At 36.0% G+C, this 20,695-nt stretch overlaps 1 protein-coding gene across 1 annotated transcript; it reads right to left on the reverse strand.

Annotated features, from left to right (window-relative positions):
- Window positions 1-2,394: 2,394 nt before the first annotated feature.
- Window positions 2,395-19,834, reverse strand: LOC101893008 (protein grindelwald). The gene is made up of 4 exons (XM_005179679.4): window positions 19,817-19,834; window positions 18,678-19,515; window positions 3,254-3,553; window positions 2,395-3,047 (listed from the first exon to the last, which is right to left on the reverse strand). The coding sequence occupies exons 2-4, from the start codon at window positions 18,928-18,930 to the stop codon at window positions 2,878-2,880; spliced, it is 723 nt and encodes a 240-aa protein (XP_005179736.1). The 5' UTR covers window positions 18,931-19,515; window positions 19,817-19,834; the 3' UTR covers window positions 2,395-2,877.
- Window positions 19,835-20,695: the final 861 nt, after the last annotated feature.

Consider the following 20,695-nt stretch of genomic DNA (forward strand, 5'->3'; position numbering starts at 1 on the left):
GCTGCTTGTTTGTAACAACTACCAACAAAACGCACGTCTTTGGATCGGTAATGCGTTACTGGCTCGAAAACAACCAGCAACAATACGCAAGTCTCTGGAACTGTGATGCGTAAACATCTAGCAACAAAACGCACGTTGCAGGGACTGCAATGCGTTGCTAACATGTAAACAACTAGCAACAAAATGCACGTCGTAGGGACTGCATTGCGCGGCTAACTTGTAAACAACTAGCAACAATGCGCCTGCGTATGCAGTTAAAGGACTTCGGTAAGTTGTTGACACGGGATTATAAAAGGAAAGTAGAAAGTTGCAGGGGGGACAGTCGATGGAGAGTCACTAGGCCAACAGGAGTCTAGATCAACGAAGCAGCCTATTTTTGCAACTTCAGGTGAGTAAAGTGAAACCAAAGATCTTGGAAACGCGACCGCCGAAGCGAAAGAAGCCCAGGACAAAGATATACCTGAGTGAGTTATTATAGCCACCAGGAAAAGGGGAGAGCGAGTTGTCAAAGCCGCTCAAGAACACCTGGGTCAAGTCCAGTGAGTTGCCGAAGCCACTGGGATAAGAAACCGGGGAAGCTGCTAGGAGTCCTCTTATCTCGGAGCCGGACGAATATTCGAGATCACTCCAAGGACTCTGTGTAATATCCCGGTTGTAAATACATTGAACTGAAGAACAATAAACCGGGGTGATCCCATATTAATAAAGAGTCGTATTTTCCTTACTCGCTGACAGAAATAAATTTCTGTGACGAACTCTGGCCACCGTGAGCTAACCTCAGCAAACGGAGGAATCTGAGGCGTTACAGACTTTAGCGACATTTTTTACCGGAATTGTTTCAAATTTGGTATTTGAAGTTCGGATACTATAGCCTAAGACAGAAAATTGTCTGTGCAGGTCCACGTCTTCGTATAGCCCCCATATAAAGGTACATACCGATATTCGGTAGTTTGATGATTTTAGCTACATTATTCACCGATTTGTTTTTTAGTTTCGCATTTAAATATTGTAATGGCTTATGACAAAAGCTACATGGAAATGCATACCATGTCGTCGTATGGGCCCTGATATAACGGTTACATTCGGTATTTTTTATGTTTTTAACAGAATTTTTAACGGGTTTTATTGTTTTTGAAAATTGCCAAATTAGTTCCAAATGGTGGAGGGTATTCAAAGTTCGACTCGGCCGAACTTACAGCTTTTTATACCCTACACCACAAGGTGGTCAGGGTATTATGTCTTTGTGCATTTGTTTGTAACAGGCAAAAGGAAACGAGATAGACCCATAGTTCCTTTTGATGATCTGCATAGAATCACCTTCTGAAACAAAGTACAGTTCGCATTTATTGCCCGATCCATTGTTTGGCCCAGGGACGAACCCTATTGAAATTGGAGATAATCAGTAAAAATTTAAATATAGCTCCCATATATATTTTCGTCCGATTTGCCTTTTATTGTGCGCCAAACGTGTAATATCAGCCCGAATAGTATGGAATTTTGCACATACAACAAATCATCCGATTTGTTAGTTTTGTCCTGCGCAGCCGTTATATGCACTCCGTAACAACAATATTTGGGGAAATATATCAAATGCAGCTCAGAAATATTTTTGCTAAATTTTATCGAGATCGGTTCAGATTTGGTATAGCCCCATATAACGGAACCTCCCGATATTCGGTATTTTGATGATTTTTGCCGCATTTTTTCATGGATTTGTCTAAAAATTGGTATTTGTTGGTCATAGTGGATTTTGGCTCCTTGCATGCATAGGTCCACGTTTTGGTATAGCCCCCATATAATGGTACCTCCCAATATTCGGTATTTTTATGATTTTTGCCCAATTTTTTCATGGGTTTGTCTAAAAATTGGAATTAGTTGGTCATAATAGGTTCTAGCTCCGTTGGCGAAAAATTATATGTATAGGTGCACGTTTTTGTATAGCCCTATATAGCGGTATCTCCCGATATTCGGTATTTTGATGATTTTTGCCTCATTTTCCTACGAATATGTCTAAAAATTGGTATTTGTGGGTCATAATTGGTTCTAATGTTTCCATTACCCTAAGGTGAGGATGTTAGAAGTTCGGCCCGGCTTAATGTGCGCATTTCCAAAAGCCTCATGGTATATCTATCTACCAAGTTTAAGAGTTCTAGGACTACTACTCCCTCAAATACTAAGGGTACCATATTTAATACCTTTTAACACTTTTTATACCGTTCTAATACGAATTTCTAAAACCCTAGCTTTATCTGGTCACTTCGGCCCAAGAGTGACCCTTACCCAAAAATTTGAGATTCCAGCTTCAGCCGTTTCATTTGGAGGTTAATGAATCGTTAAGTCAGTAAGTCTGTCAATCAATTACTTTACCCTTTTAATCAATCGCACATGTGTATATATAATTATTATCCGATATATATTTTCTTATAGTAAAATAGGTTTTTTTTTTAAATACTTATTTACAATTACGAAATAATTTAAGTAATATAACTTACACAACTATCACTAGTATAAAATATGTAAAGTGATGTGATAAAATATCATGGATGGAATTCTATTTGACAATTGGTTGTAGTAATAATATCATAAAAATTTCATAGCTTAGACTAAGTACTTGATGGCGGGATCGATTAAAATCCCATTTTTAAACAAATATCAACTAGAATAAACAGGAAGACTATGTGAGACAGTTTGACAATATCCTTGAAGGTTGAAGCAATTAACCCTTGATTGATGCTTTAAGTATTGAAGGCCACAGGATGACAATGATGCCGAAAGAAAGAAAATGTTTTTAACATTTTCTTCAATTAATGGATGATGATGATGATGATCGAGGTGATGACGATCCACTTTTAATTTCTAATGGTTAAATATGGAGATTTAGAAAACCACCGAACCTCCTCCTGGCTTCTCTGAAACTGGCGTCACGGCCAAGGCCTGGTTGTCATAGGAATACTCGTTTGTTACGGCCTGGGGTGATGGCGTTTGATTTTCCGCTGGATGACGTGAGCTAATTGGTGTTGTCATTGTCAGCACTGAACCCTCGACACCTGATTAAGCGAAAATGCAGCAACAACAAAAAAGAAGAAGAAGAGACGGAAATAGATAAGAGATTAGTCTACGAGACACTCCACTCTTGTTAGGTAAAAGGTCATAAATTTTATGTTCGATAACCACTTTAAGTGGATTTTTCAAAGTCAATTGATGCCCAGCATCAATTGCTCTCTCTCTCTCTCTCTCTCCCACTCTCTCTTACCTGTCATACTGTAAATCTGTGATGGTGACCTCTCAATGTCATTTATCACACACATATTTTGTATTGTTGTACCACCGCCTCCGCCATTTAGATGCGCTGTCGGTGGCAAAGGATCCTTTTTCAACTTCAGCTTCTTGAGGGCATGCTGGACATAGCGTTTGTGTCGCAACCATTTCAGACAGACCCAGGTATAATGCAGACACGTAATGATTAGCAGCAATACCAGCAGATACAAGATGAGACTTTGTTGCGTTTGTATCTGATGTATTTCGTTTTGTAGGGGAAGAAGTTTTAGGAATTCTGAAATGAAATACGAAATTGACTTAATTAAAACTAGGAAAGTGGGATAAACTTAGGGGTGGTTAGGTACTAAATTTGGAACAGTTTCGTTTAAGGTGAAGAGACAAAATTAGCATATACTATACGATAATTGTACGAAAAGTACTGAATTTGGTATTGGGTGAAATACAGAGGTAGCATTTAAAATATATACGGGGTGAGATGAAAAAAATGCAACCAACTTCAAACTGCTGTCATTTCTAAGCCACTCGTACGACAGCTGTAAAAAATATTCCAGTGACAGCTTATTATATTGTTTTGAAAGCGTACAGAAGCATATTCGGAATTTTAAAATCAAATCGGAATTGTTTCAAATTTGGTATTTGAAGTTCGTAATGGATACAGAAGGATAAGGTAGAAAATTGTCTGTGTAGGTCCACATTTTGGTATAGCTCCCATATAATAGAACCTCCCTATATTGATCATTTTAGCTACATTATTCACCGATTTTTTTCAAGTTTCGTATTTGAATATTGTAATAGCTTATGACAAAAGTTGCCTATGCAGGTCCACGTCGCTGTTTATGCCCTAATACGACGGCTACATTTGGTATTTTTAAGATTTTAACAGAATTCTTAACGGATTTTCCTTTTTTTGACAATTGCCAAATTCGTTCCAAATTGTGGATGGTATTCAAAGTTCGGCCCGGTCGAACTTATAGCTTGTTTATTCTTTATTCTTGTTTTTTTTTTTTTTTTTTTTTTTTTTTTTTTTTTTTTTTTTTTAAGTGTACAACACATTCCGGCAGAAGGTATTTTATATAAGTATACATTTCGGAATAGCCCTCATATAACGGTACTTTCCAAGTTGAACCTATTTGTTATGGTGGGTGACAAATTTAATGCGAAGTTGTTGGTATTAGATCCAAAAAGCAAAACTCCAAAAAGGTATTATTAAATTATACTCTCAATCATATAGCACGGACAAAACGTGCCTTTTCGAAATAACGGTTTAGACCATAGGTCTATTTGAACCAAATCCGTTTCAGGACATTTGGTGTCGATCTATGGATATCCGACAATTCTCGAAGGGAGTATCCGATTTGGTCCAAACTTGGTACATCGTAATATTTTTGTCAAACTTAGATCGAGTTCGGAGATGGACAATATCGGTCCACTCCTTTTGGTGAAGCCCTCAAAAAAAGGACGAGATTCTCAAAAAATAAAAAAAAAAATACTGCACAGAAAAAGAAATAATACTCCAATTTCTTCAACTTCGCAAATCTTAATGTTTGCATCTGTGCTCGGAAAATCGGCAATATCGGTTTACTCCATTAAGTACCTCCACCACAAACAGTAATCATTTTGAATAATTACAACTCATATAAAATGTAATGTAAGAGACTGATTGCCTTCAAATTACACATATCACAATATTTTTAATAACCTAAGGTCTGGTGTTAAGATGAAATAAATCGGTCCACTCCTTCCGGTACCTCCACCACAAAGGGTCAAAATTTTGAATATCCATGAAGCTCATAAAATGCGAAATTAACATCCGATTCCATTCAAACTTGGCACATCTCGATATTTCGATCAACATAAGATATTTTATAAAGACGGTAGAAATCGGACCCATCTTTCTGGTACCTCTCCCACAAAGGGTCAAAGTCTTGAATAACCAAAACTATAACAAAATCCGAAAAAAGCATCCGGATCTCTTCATATTTCACACATCCCATTATTTCTACAAACACAAGATCTATTGTGAAGATGGAATATAACGGTCCACTCCTTCTGGTAACTCCCCCACAAAGGGACATAATTTTGAATATCCATAAAGCTCATAAAACCTGAAATTAACATCCGATTCCATTCAAACTTGGCACATCTCGATATTTCGATCAACATAAGATATTTTATAAAGACGGTAGAAATCGGACCCATCTTTCTGGTACCTCTCCCACAAAGGGTCAAAGTCTTGAATAACCAAAACTATAACAAAATCCGAAAAAAGCATCCAACTCTCTTCAAATTTCACACATACAAAAATTTTGCTAACACAAGATCTGTTGTGAAGATGATATATATCCCCTTCTGATACCCCTTCTGGTACTTCACACACAAAGGATCACAATTTACAATTATTTTATCTGTCATAACTTTCCAAACAAGTCAGCGATTCTTAAGAACTTTCTATATCTAAATATTTCTCTCCATCAAAAACCTGAGATGAATATGGAATTTATGATTTCGCATAAAATTGGATATAAATATTCGATTTTCTTGCAAAAAAAAAAAAAAAAAACATAAAATTTTTATCTGTATTAGATAAAGTATGAAAATGGAATACTTTGGTCGACCATATCTGGTAACTCACGCACATATCTCATATAAAGTGAATGAAGTAAGAAATATATATCATATTTGTTTAGGTCCGACAATTTTGAAGCATTGGATAATATGGGCCCATTCATTCGGAATCCACTCCATGTAGGGTCAACAATTTGAATAATAATAACAGAAGTCAATATATATTTAAATAATTGAATATTGGCTGTCAGCAAATCCGACAAATACTTTTTAACTTGTTATACCCTACAACACTATGTGTTGGGGGTATTATAAGTTTGATTGGGCCAAAAATTATGTAACACCACGAAATATTGGTTTCCCACATAGGAAAGTATATATGGATCTTCCTACCTCGCCGAACTGAGTCGATCTAGCTATGTATGTCCGTCCGTCCGTCTGTCCATGTTAATTTGTAATCACTCTACAGGTCGCAATTATGGCCCGATCTTCACGAAATTTAGAATAGAGACGGGGCTAGGGTCAGAATAGAACCCTATTTCTTTTGGAGATGATCGCATAATATTTAGGGGTTGAAATGGACCAAAAACTGAAAAATCCTGATTTTGCAGTTGCTCTACAAATAAGGACCAATCAAAGCGGAAGTTAGCATGTGGCTAGGGCTTAGGGGTGGGCAGAATCCTTCCAATTTTGATGGTCATCGGGTAATATTTAGTGGGTGAAATAGACCATAGCATTTGTGTTAAATAAAAGTAAAATTTTCTATTAAACTGCGAATATTTTTAATCCCGGCGAAATCAAAAATAGACGAACAGATCAATTCTGACCGTTATGTAGATGCCGATAGTAAATATATCGGATATATATAGCGAAATATATACAATGTGTATATACAAGGGAAGGGGATGTTAGTTAGAATGCTTATATCTCAAGAATGGCTGGACCGATTTTGACAAATTTTGTCAATTCAGAATGCCCTCTAGACATCAAAGTATAAAATCTAAAAAAATCCCTGAAAAATATGCAAGTAATGATGCTAATATAGATTTTGTTGTATTTTGTGACATTTTTTTATTTTTTCATAATTTTTATCGCATGCGATTTTTTCAATTTGACTTTTAATATTTTGTAATATTATTTCACCTTACAACACAGATTAGGGTTATTATATAAGTATTGCAAATATCGTCTGATCCTCACGAAAATGTTCACACGTGTCGGGTTTAGGCCCAGGAGGGCTAGGTCTATTGTTCTCAAAGATGTCCGCAAAAAATTAGGGGTTGAAATGGACCAACAACTAAAAATGCTCCTGATTTTGCAGCCGCTATAAAGGTCATAAATAGAAACCAAAGGACACGAAATCTCGCATAAAGTTAGAGTTTAGGAAAGCGCGTGGAATGGACCACTGCTATTGTGTAAAAAATTACCAACATTATTTACAGGCGATATCCAAAATACACAAAAGGCGAACTTTTATCTTTTTTATGCTGATTATACCCTACAACACTATGTGTTGGGGGTATTATAAGTTTGATTGGGCCAAAAATTATGTAACACCTCGAAATATTGGTTTCTCACATAGGAAAGTATATATGGATCTTCCTAGCTCGCCGAGCTGAGTCGATCTAGCTATGTATGTCCGTCCGTCCGTCTGTCCGACTGTCCGTCTGTCCATGTTAATTTGTAATCACTCTACAGGTCGCAATTATGGCCCGATCTTCACGAAATTTAGAATGGAGGTGGGTCTGGGGTCAGAATAGAACCCTATTTCTTTTGGAGATGATCGCCAAATGTTTAGGGGTTGAAATGGACCAAATACTGAAAAAATGTCGGATTTTGCAGTAGCTATACAGATCGCAATTATAGACCAATCGACGCGGAATTTCGCATGTAGCTAGAGTTTAGGGCGGGGAAGAAGCCTACCAATTTGGGTGGTCATCGGATAATATTTAGCGGGTAAAATAGACCATATATTTTGTGTTGAAAAAATTCAAAATTTTTCATTAAACCGCGAATATTTTAAATCCCGGCGAAATCACAAAGCCATGACAAGGTTACTTCTGATCTTTACACTGATGTTAACATCCAAGAAATCAGATATATAGCAAAATATGTGCGATATATATTTTTATTAAAGAAGATATACTTGAAAAATCTTTTATATGTCGAGAACGGCTGAACTGATTAACAAAGTTCTTATTAATTCAGAATGGCCTCTTGGCAGGAAAGTAAAATCGTCAAAAAAAAATCACATAAAAATATCTCTCTAAAGATGAAAATATTGATTTTGTAAAATTTTCTCATATTTTTTCAATTTTGTCATATTTTTGGCATATTTTCATTTTGAATTAACCATTTGGTAATATTTCTACAGCTAAGTAGTTAGGATATCAGGATATCATATACAGATCGCATTTATAGTCCGATCCTAACGAAATTTTGCATGGGGATCAGATGAGGGTCAGAATAGAAGCCTACTCTTTTTGGAGATGATCGCCATATATTTAGGGGTTGAAATGGACCAAAAAACTGCAAAATTGTCAGAAGGTCGTAATTATCGCCGGTCCTCACGCACATTTGAATGGGGGTTACCGGACATTGCAAAAGCCAAGCAGTTTTGGATGGCCATCCAAAAATATTCAATGTGTGAAATAGTTTGCCAACTTTTGTAGACAAAATACGAAAATGTCCATTCCAGTGACTCTTTGGAGAATTCACAAGTACAGGAAAGACGCACTTCTGACTATTTAGTTAACGCTGATTTCGTGGAAGAATATAGTCAAATGTCTGTATCTCATAAAGATGCGTTTCAGCCAAAAACCAATAATAAATGTTAATCTTTTGCCACTTCTGAGAGATTATAGGTCTTTGGGAAATATTGGTTCCAGATCTAGGAAGACCATTTAAGTGCAACATCTACCAATAAATTGGAAATTAGGAAATTAGTTTAAGTTGCTATTATTCGAAAATTAGAGAACGATGTCACAATATCTTGTGGAATTCTTTCGAGTATCTCGCCTATATAAACTGTATTGTTTATTATAGTGTTGTAGGGTATTCAACGGTCGGCCACGCTCGACTGTAGCCTTTGCTTACTTGTTTTATTATATTTAGGGGTTTAAATGACCCAGACAAAATTTCCTGATCCCACAATTGAAGCCAATCGACACGTCTGAAAAGAGAGTTAAGAACAGGGGGAATTCTAGCATTTTGGATGATCATTGGATTATATTTAGCTGAAAAATTGACCACAACACCTAACAGCACGACGGAGTACGTAAATGTTGGGCAAATGCCCCTAGCCAAAATTGTAAGGGTAATATGTGGGCAGTGCTCCGTGACGTAAATTTCCAAAATGGATTTGGGCATAAATGGGCTTCTAACATATTGTAGTGTTGTAGGGTATCACATGGTCGGCCCCGCACGACTTTTTCACCTACGTTTCGTGTTTTGTTTGGTGAATTTTATTATCAAAATTCGCACTTTGTTCAGAAAGTTCATCGTTTGCTTCCTCCATTTTGCGATGAATGTCATTTTTGGTTCAATGGGTACGTAAATAAGTAGAATTTCTTACATTTTTAGCAACGAGTTATATTTGGCTACCGTCCAATTTTATATAATAAAAAAACTAACTTTGTAATTTTTTTGGGCTCTGTGTTACCAATCTATTTTCCCATTAAATGATTCATATACTAACTGTTTCAAAAAAAAAAAAAAAAAAAAATAATAATAATAAAATCAAAAATAAATTTCTATTACCGGAAAACAATGAAAATACTCATCTTCACAATAAGTGTTTTCAACGAGGCCAATACTGACCTATGCCAGTCAGCACGAGCTGCAATGACTAACCTGAACATCCGCATAATCTGATCATAACATTTCTCGATAAGATTTGAAAAAGAAATAATATTATCAGTTTTTTTGTTCCGCCTGCTGATAAAAAGAACCAGACTGTGGTTACATGCTGACAAAACAAAAAAAAAAAGGCTATTAAAAAATAGTTGTTTTTATACAGAAATTAAGAGAAAACCTCAGCATCAGTGGCCGGTTGTTTGTTCAAGAGAAATTAACCACAACAATAAGAACAACGTAGCAAAATCCAAATTTTAATTTAAAATTAAGTCATTTATACAAATTACAATTGTAGGCTGGTGGTGATATGTGTCCCGCTGTAGTTGCTTGTTTTTTTTTTCTGTGGTGTATTTTATTTCAAATGGTTTCTGTTTTACAAAACCAAAAAAAAAAAAAATGGGAAGCACGCGGGACTTGCGCCCAATGTCTAGGCAAAAAATAAAAATTGGTGGGCATGATGCTAATGGAGAGTATAAAACTTCTTCGTTGAAGAACCACAAAACCAAAATCTTTCTCTTTTCGCCGTGAGTGACAGAATCCATGCAATCAAAGGTCAGTCACTAAGTGGCGTTTTTATACCCTCGGCCTTATGCCTATAGAGGGTAAATATCATTTAAGTCGATTTATGCATGTCCGTCCGTCTGTCCATGTATTTCTGTAAACAAAGTACAGTTCGCATTTATTACCCTATCTAGATGAAATTTTGCAAAAATCATTAGTTTCGCCCAAGGACGAACCCTATTGAAATTGGAGATAATCGGTAAAAATTTAGATATAGCTCCCATATATATTCGTCCGATTGGCCTTCTATTGTGCACCAAACGTGTAATATCAGCCCGAATAGTATAGAATTTTGCACATACAACCAGATTAGGCCTGCAAATAAGTATGCCAAATTTGATCGAAATCGGTTCTGAAATAGCTATAGCTCCCATATATATTGTTCATCCGATTTGTTATTTTTGTCTTCCACAGCCGTAATATGCACTCTGTAACAACAATGTTTGGGGATATATATAAAATGCAGCTCAGAAATACCTTTGCAAAATTTTATCGAGATCGGCTCAGATTTGGATATAGCTCCCATATATAAATTCGTCCGATTTACCTTTTATTTTGCACCAAACGTCTAATATTTCTCCAAATGGGATGGAATTTGGCACTTACGACCAAATTGAGTCTGGAAGCTAGTATGTTAAATTTGGTGAAGATCGGTTCAGATATAGCTATAGCTCCCATATATATACTGTTCATCCGATTTGTTATATTTGTTACCCACAGCCGTTATATGCACTCCGTAACAACGATATTCAGGGAAATATATCAAATACAGCTCAGAAATCTCTTTGCCAAATTCTATCGAGATCGGTTCCGATTTGTATATAGCTCCCATATATATTTTTATCCGATTTCAAATTAATTCTGCATCAAATGGGCAATACAAGTCCGAATTTAAAAGATTCAAATGCTTCGGCATATTTAGTCCTTTGAACTTTAAGTTATAATTATAATCAATGATTGAATTCTCCCATAAAAACTTTTAATTGTTATACGGAACTCTACTAAATTAGCAAAGTTGTGTAAGAGACTTTCTTTACTGGTTTTTAAATAGAAAATATCAAAATCTCATAATCGCAAATAAGACATAGGTCAGGATCAATTTCGGTTCACTCATTCTTGTACGCCCTGGAAAAAAAAAAACATTTCGATAATAATAACAACTCCCCAACAACTCCTCCTCCTCCCGATCCGAATATTATACCCTCCACCATACATAGTTTGGAGGGTATATGAAGTTCGTCATTCCGTTTGTAACTCATTGAAATAATAATTTTAGACTCAACAAAATATACAGGATGAGATGAAAAACTGCAACCAAATTCAAACCGCTGTCATTTCTAAGCCACTCGTCCGAAAGCTGTTAAAATTATTCCAGTGACAGCTTATTATATTGTTTACAAACGTACAAAAGCATCTTGGTGAGAATTTTCCAGAAAAAAGGTTATTCGTGATGGAATTCAAGCGTGAACTGGTAGCGTAGCCCGAAGTCAAGGAAGTGGACGGAATAAAACGGCAGAAATGGTTCGAAAAGTAAAGAAGCGACTTGATCGAAACCCCCGTCGCAGTGGCAGAAAAATGGCCTGTGAGCTGAACATATCGCAATATTCCATTCGGCAAATATTGAAAAATGAGCTCGGGGAAAAGCTGCTTAAATTCCAAAAAGTGCAAGAACTTACACCGCAACAGAAAGACAATAGAATCAAAAATGCAAATGAGTTGCATCGCTTGACCGAAAGTGGTAATCTGCCGAATTTGGTTTGGTTCGGTTGGCTGCCATAACAGCCGATGGCCGATCTCTGCTCGTATTAATCGACCGTGACATCAGAATAAATGCCGAATATTATAGCGAAAATATTCTGGAGGGTGTATTAAAACATTGGACAAGCAGACCTTTTGGACGCACATCTTGGTCATTCCAACAAGATTCAGCACCATCGCACTTAGCACGCGCCACACAAGAATGGTAACAAAATGAGGTTCCTCGCTTCATTTCCAGCGAACAAAGGCCACCAAAATCTCGGGATACCAATCCGTTGGACTATTTTGTCTGGAGTATTTTGGAAAGCAAGGTTGGCACTAGAAGTACCAAAGTGTCGATCACCCCAAGCTAACGTTTCGCCGGGAATGGGCCAATATACCGCAGAGCAACATTCGGGCAGAGTGTGACGGCTTCATTGGTTTAAAGGCCATAATTCATGCCAAAGGTGGCCAATTCGACAAATATGTTTTGGATTTTTAAGAACCGTTTCCTTAGTCTATATAATTGTTAGTAGATTTTAGGAAGCGATTAAAGAGTCTATGGGATTTGCCCATGAATTTTTAAAAAGACTTTGCAAAAATGTTGGTTGCTACCATTGAATTTTTAAGAATTTTTCCAGAGGCCGAAAATCCTGTTCGTGGATGTTTCAGAGCATTTTTGATAGTCCTTGAAAGCTATGTGCTAATTTTTAAAAACCTTCTCCAGGGAATGCTGCTCTTTATTTTTCAAGAGTTGTTTTTAAATTTTGAGGAGACTGTTAAAGCACCTCCATCAAACATCCAGAGTGGCCTTGTTGTCCATAGGTCGGTCACACTTTCTTTGTTGACATACTTTTGGTGCTGAGGGGCTGGTTCAACGTTTTGAATTCATTTCCATTTAAAATCAAAAAAAATTATTTAAAAATTTCTTATCTTCAATATGATATCATAAGATTTGGGGTCTGGCTTGTGCCTCGATCGCAGTTGAAAACAATTAATGACTCAACCATTTTTTTGTTTATCGACAAATTCTGTATAAAAATTTGCATTTGGGTTCTCTTGAGAACCTGTAAGATAACATTTTATTGGCTGAGTGTATACCAACATTATCATTATAACTTGGCTAGTACATGAAACGGAAACCAGTTCCAGCTAAATTCATGCAAAATGAACAAGTCAATAATAATTTGCAATACCATTCAATATTTACAACTCGAAATAAGTGAATGCAATGAATGAAACTAGTAATGACGTCATTGCAAAGCTGAGTAGCAGCAAGTTAAAATAAAAAACACCAACAACAATTAAATGGGCAATGTAATTGGAGAGAGAAAAAATAATTTCATTGAATCGAAGCTAAAATCCAAACAAGCATCACCTGAACTTTGATTCGGTAAATATGGGAAAGTTTTAGTTTTTCAATTTTGTTATCTAAGACCACAAAATTAATAATATTATTTAAAAAAAATACAAATTAAGTAAATAATAAAAACAAACATTTATAAAACTCGATAATATGTAAGGATTGGAAACGTTTAGAACCGACATTGAGGCACCTCCCCAACAAAATGCTGTATGAACCGATTAACCCATTAAAGGGTAGTGTTAGCAAAGTACATTCTACAATACCAAAACCATTAAAGAAAGTCTAAAGGTTGGGCGAAGCCCACTTTATGATACCCTACATCCCTTTGCATATTTAGTAGAGCTTCATATAAAAAATAAAAAAATTTAACAAATCGGATGAACAATATCTATCGGATTTTCACAAATTTTGTCATACTTGTTTCTAGACTCAATTTTATCGTTAGTGCCAAATTCCATCCAATTTGGGCTAATATGACAATATATATGGGAGCAATAGCTATATCTGAACCGATTTCGATCAAATTTGGTGTATTTATTTCCAAGCTTAATTTGGTCGTATATGCAAAATTCCATACTATTTTGGCTGATATTACACGTTTGGTGCACAAAAAAAGGCAAATCTGACGAAGGTATATATGGAAGCTATATCTAAATTTTGACCGATCATCTCCAGTTTCAATAAGATTCGTCCATGGGTCAAACAAATTACTTGTGCAGTATTTCATCTAAATCAGGCAATAAATGCGACCCTTTATTTTTTTACAAAAATACATGGACGAACTGAAATGAATAAATTGACTAAGAATGTGATTCTATGCAGATCATCAAAACTAACTATGGGTCTATCTCGTTTCCTTTTGCCTGTAACGAACAAATACACAAAGACATAATACCCTGACCACCTTGTGGTGAAGGGTATAAAAATAAGTACTTACATGCCCTCGGAGAAATAATGACTTAGTATGTTGATTTGTAGGTAATTACGATTGCCAAAAATTGAGAGCAATACTCTCTTTCTTTCAAGGATTTGAGAATATTCGTGGATTTTAGGGGCAAACTAAAGAATGTTTCGACAAAACTCGAAGATTTTAAGGGTTAAATTTGGGAAACGATAATCATTGATTGTTAAAAGGGTATATTTTAGCACCGAAGTACACCCTAAAAAAATTACCAATTCGGATGGGCCAGGGCGGCCCCCTGCCTGGCCGCGTCTATGAGTTTTAGTGACCAAATTTTCAGGTGCAACTTCGAGCTTTTTGCTTTTTCAAAAAATATTTTACTGCGAAGAAAAATAAAGGATAATCCGATTTTCCTCCAACTTTGCAAATTCTAATATTTGCATCAGTGCTATGTTAGGTGCATAAATCGACAATACCGGTCCTCTCCACTAAGTACCTCCCCCACAAAGGGTCGAAATTTTTAATAATTACAACTCTTATAAAATGTTATATAAGAGGCCGATTGCCTTCAAATTACACACATCACAATATTTTTATTAACCCAAGGTGGTGTGAAGATGAAATATATCGGTCCACTCCTTCTGGTACCTCCCCCTCAAAAGGTCGAAATTAAAAAAAAATGTTTTTTTTTTTGTACAGAAAGAGAAACGTTGATCCGATTTTGCTCCAACTTTGCAAATCGTAATATTTTTATCAGTGATACGCCAGGTAAAATGGACAATATCGGTCCACTGCATCAAGTACCTCTCCCACAAAGAGTCAACATTTTGAATAATTACAACTCTTATAAAATTTGATTTAAGAGTCCGATTGTCTTAAATTTTCACACATCGCAATAATTTTATTAACCCAAGGTCTGGTGTGAAGATTTAAGAGTCCGATTGTCTTAAATTTTCACACATCGCAATAATTTTATTAACCCAAGGTCTGGTGTGAAGATGGGATACATCGGTCCACTCATTCTGATACCTCACCCACAAAAGTTCAAAATTTTCAAAAATAAAAAAAAAAAAAACAAAAAAGAAACATTTTCTGCACAGAAAGATAAGCAATAATCCGATTTTGCTCTAACTTTGTAAATCCTAATATTTGCGTCAGGTCTGGTGTAAAAATGAATAATATCGATCCACTCCATCAAGTCCTTCTGGTACCTCTCCCACAAAGGGTCAAATTTTTGAATAACCAAAAGTTTTATAAAATCAGAAATAAGCATCATGTTCTCTTTATATTTCACACATCCCATTATTTTCACTAACATTCAAGATCTGTTGTGAAGATGGGATATATCGGTCCACTTCTTCTGGTACCTCCCCCTCAAAGAAAGCGAAATAAGCATTAAACTCTCCTCAAATTTCACAAATACAAACATTTTTGGTAATACAATATATGTTGTGCAGATGATATACATCTGTGAACCCCTTTTGGTACCTCATTTACAAAGGGTCAACATTTTCAATATTTTTATCTGTCATAATTTGCGAAACAAGTCAGCGATTCTTTACAACTTGCTATATCTAAATATATCTCTCTCTTTGCCAGAATCCTGAGGCGAATATGGAATTTATGATTTTCCATAAATTGGATATAAATGTTCGATTATCTGGGAATTTTGCCCATACCAATAATTTTATCTGTATTAGATGAAGCATGAAAATGGAATGCTTCAATCGACTATATCTGGTAGAACGTTAACATTTTCTAAAAATTATCATATATGTCATGTATAATGAAGGAAGTTACCAATGTAGTCCAAACCTGGCACGTCGCAATATTTATTTCATATTAATTTAGGTCCGATACAAAATGGTCAATATTGGCCCATTCTTTCGGAACCTACTCCATAGAAGGTCAACAATTTGAATAACCATACCAGAAGTCAAAATATATTTAAAACAAGTAAGCAAAGGCTACAGTCGAGCGGTGCCGACCGTTGAATACCCTACAACACTATAATAAACGATACAGTTTATATAGGCGAGATACTCGAAAGAATTCCACAAGATATTGTGACAAATAATAAAAGAAAACCATCAGGTTTCGTTCTCTAATTTTCCAATAATAGCAACTTAAACTAATTTGCTCATTTCCAATTTATTGGTAGATGTTACACGTAAATGGTCTTCCTAGATCTGGAACCAATATTTCCCAAAGACCTATAATCTCTCAGAAGTGGCAAAAGATTAACATTTATTATTGGTTTTTGACTGAAACGCATCTATATGAGATTCTTCATCGAAATCAGCGTTAACGAAATAGTCAGAAGTGTGTCCTTCCTGTATTTGTGAATTCTCCAAAAAGTCACCGGAATGGACATTTTCGTATTTTGTCTACAAAAGTTGGCAAACTATTTCACACATTGAATATTTTTGGATGGCCATCCAAAACTGCTTGGCTTTTGCAATGTCCGGTAACCCCCATTCAAATGTGCGTGAGGATCGGACGATAATTACGACCTGCAGACAATTTTGCACTTTTTGGTCCATTTCAACCCCTAAATATATGGCGATCATCTCCAAAAAGAGTAGGCTTCTATTCTGACCCTCATCTTATCCCCATGCAAAATTTCGTATGGATCGGGAAATAAATTCGGTCCGTATATGATATCCTGAAATCCTAACTACTTAGTTTTGTTAGCTGTAGAAACATTACCAAATGTTTAATTCAAAATGAAAATATGCCAAAAATATGACAAAATTGAAAAAATATGAGAAAATGTTAGAAAATCAATATTTTCATCTTTAGAGAGATATTTTTATGCGATTTTTTTAGACGTTTTTTCTTTCCTGCCAAGAGGCCATTCTGAATTAATGAGAACTGTGGAAATCAGTTCAGTCGTTCTCGACATATAAGAGATTTTTGAAGCATATCTTCTTTGATAAACATATATATCGCACATATTTTGCTATATATCCGTTTTGTTGGATGTTAACATCAATGTAACGGTCAGAAGTAACCTTGTCATGGCTTTGTGATTTCGCCGGGATTTAAAATATTCGCGGTTTAATGAAAAATTTTTAATTTTTCAACACAAAAGATATGGTATATATATTTTACCCGCTAAATATTATCCGATGACCACCCAAATTAGTAGGCTTCTTCCCCGCCCTAAACTCGAGCTACATGCGAAAATCGTCGATTGGTCTATAATTGCAACCTGTATAGCTACTGCAAAATCCGACATTTTTTCAGTATTTGGTCTATTTCAACCCTTAACATTTGGCAATCATCTCCAAAAGAAATAGGCTTCTGTTCTGACCCTAACCCCACCTTCGTGCAAAATTTCGTAAGGATCGGGCAATAATTGCGACCTGTAGCGTGATTACAAATTAACATGGACAGACGGACGGACGAACATACATAGCTAAATCGACTCAGCTCGGCGAGCTAGGAAGATCCATATAAACTTTCCTATATGGGAAACCAATATTTCGAGGTGTTACATAAATTCTGGCCCAATCAAACTTATAATACCCCCAACACATAGTGTTGTAGGGTATAAAAACGAACATTTTCTGAGGTTATACAACTGTCAGGTAAACCGACTGATACCTTTTAACCCTCCACCATAGCATGGAGGGTATATTAAGTGTGTCATTCCGTTTGTAACACCTTGAAATATACGTTTTAGACTTCACAAAGTATATATATTCTTGATCAACATAAAATTCTATGTCGATTTCGCTATGTCCGTCCCTAGAAATAACTCTAGCTTCAGAACGAAATGAAGTAGGTTGATAACATTTTATTCAAATGTATATTATGTCTGCAGGACTTTTGGTATAGAAAATGGGCCAGGTAGGTGCACGTTTTGGTATAGCCCCCATATAACGGTACCTCCCGATATTCGATATTTTCATAATTTTAACAACATTATTCACTGGAATTGTATCAAATTTGGTATTGGAAATTCGTAATGAGTACTACAATCTGTGAAAGAAAATTGTCTGTGCAGGTCCACGTCTAGATATAGCCCCCATATTACGGTACCTCCCGATATTGGGTATTTAGATGATTTTAGCGACATTAATCACCGGAATTGTTTTAAATTTGGTATTGGAAATTCGTAATGGATACTACAGTCTATGACAAAAAATTGTCTGTGCAGATCCACGTCTTCATATAGCCCCCATGGAACGGTACCTCCCTATATTCGGTATTTTGATGATTTTAGCTACATTATTCACCGAATTTTTTTTATTCAAGTTTCGCATTTGAATATTGTAATGACAAAAGTTTTTTTTTTTTGTTAAATCTTCCATTAAAAGAAAATACCTTCGGAAGGTATCATCCCCGTATGATGTTCTTTCATAGCTCTTTGTATGTCTTATCAACCATATCATCTAATCAACTTACCCCCACATTCCCTTGTACATTCCACCGGTTTATAATTCAAATCTTGTGGATCACAGGCCGTCGAACAATTTACACAGGCAACTTCAAAGTGAGAGCAAAATTGTTCCACTGGATTGCATACTTGGCCGTGGCAGTCGGTGCCAGTTGCCGCTGAGTCGGCCGTCATTGCTAGAGCGTCAACGGTTTTGTGTAGAGCTGCGGGAAGGGTTAAAATTGTGGCGGCAGTTGTTCTCAAGGCGCTAAAGTTGAACATTTTCTTTGTATGGCGTTTGATTTTCGTTTTTTTTTTTTTTCTTTTTCAAAAAATTGCAGTCGTTACAAAAAAGGTTTGGAACGTGATTTAATTGAAAAATTCAGTTTTTGTTGTCATTCACACCAACGTGGAGAATATCTGAGTGGTGAAGTAGAATTTTTATTTTTTATTAAATTGGAAAAATTGTTGCTATTTGTTTGTGCGTTTTTTTTAAATAAATTTCTTTAGTTTTTTTTCATTTGTTGTTAACTTCTTTGATTGTTCAACTGTTTTAGGCCATGAGAAGTTGTTGATGACTCATCTGGTATCTCTACCAATTGACGACGTTGGCTCTCAAAAGATCCCGTATTGCTGTTGTTGCTGTTGCTTTAACTCTTCTTTGCGTGTTGTTGTTGTTGTCGAAGATTGTTTTGTTGGCCAAGACGCCAGTCGTCGTCAGTTCATAACATTTGTGGCTAATTTTTCTGGTTATTATTGGAATGGGTTGGTCGGTTCCGTGGTTGATTGGTAGCTGCTTTGTGCCTCAGAAACAGGTTTTCACTGGGTTGATGTTTCTCCTTTTTGTTTTGTTTTGCGCATTTAAGCCTTTACAAATTTTGTAAAATTAATTTTCTACTTTTTCTACATTAATTATTATTTTTATTGTTATTTCGAACGCAAAAAAAAACACTCTCATTCACACTGCAACCACAAAAAAATCAGTTATTTATTTTTAATTTGAGCTTTTTTCGAAGCAAGCCGTTTTGTGTGCGTTTTGTTTGTACCTATTTCTTTTAATAGACCATCACCTCAGTCAACGTTAACGGCTGTTCAAATAACCCAACCGAACTCTCGATATTCACAACTCATCCGCCTAACAAGCACTTAAACACTAAACTAAATTCACCCATTGCTCTGTGTGCATCTCTCCAGGCCAGAACAGCGGCCGTCACCAAGTCACTGCGTAAGAGCGTTCATAGCGAATGTACGAACCACCGACCGACTGACCGGTTCCACTGAAGTAAATAACCGCTGATATTCCCACCACAATTGTGAGCGAAGTGAGAGAGAGAAAATATCTTTTTTGAGTCATAGCTATGTTCTCTCCTTATTACCTGTTTCAGGTTGAGTGGTTGCTTGGAAAGGTTCAGGTGAGTTGTATGGCTTGGTGAGAGTTAGTAGTAAGCACGAATAAGGCTTTAACCCACTAAGGGGACTTCTGTGTGTAGACCCCCTGTAAATGGTAATGAATACATCTGCCAATCTATCTATAAAAGACCATTAATGGATATGAAGTCTATAGATGGCCCTGTTTTGATGGAAATCGTTTTGATACTTCTTTCAAAAGGTATACTATCTAAAAATGACCTGCAGGAAACTTTTATCAGTTGAAGACTTGCAAAATTTCGTTTTATTACTTTCTACCATAAATAGTATGGAGGGTATATTAAGTTCGTCATTCCGTTTGTGACTCATAGAAATAATTATTTAATACCTAACAAAGTACAAGGTGAGATGAAAAAACTGCAACCAACTTCAGACTGCTGTTATTTCTAAGCCACGCCCGACAGCTGTTGAAATTATTCCAGTGACAGTTCATTGCATTGTTTACAAGCATTTTAGTGCGATTTTTGCAGATAAAAAGTTATTCGTGATGGAATTCAAGCGTGATACTGTGATTTCTTTATATTTGGCTGGAAAACCACAAGTGGCTATCGTTAGAGCACTCCAGTATTTAAATGTGAATAAATCTTTTGTGTCTCGTACCATCGCTCGTTACCGTGAT

Source organism: Musca domestica, unplaced genomic scaffold (assembly GCF_030504385.1).
Source record: "Musca domestica strain aabys unplaced genomic scaffold, Musca_domestica.polishedcontigs.V.1.1 3, whole genome shotgun sequence".
Lineage (NCBI taxonomy): Eukaryota > Metazoa > Arthropoda > Insecta > Diptera > Muscidae > Musca > Musca domestica.

Bases quoted from the DNA above. Each gene is read 5' to 3' on its own strand.
- LOC101893008 (XM_005179679.4), bottom strand. From the start codon at position 18,930: ATGTTCAACTTTAGCGCCTTGAGAACAACTGCCGCCACAATTTTAACC. The intron at 3,554-18,677 runs GTAAGTTGATTA...ATTTCATTTCAG, and splicing joins ATGTACAAGGGAATGTGGGG to AATTCCTAAAACTTCTTCCC. The intron at 3,048-3,253 runs GTAAGAGAGAGT...TCGCTTAATCAG, and splicing joins ACAGATTTACAGTATGACAG to GTGTCGAGGGTTCAGTGCTG.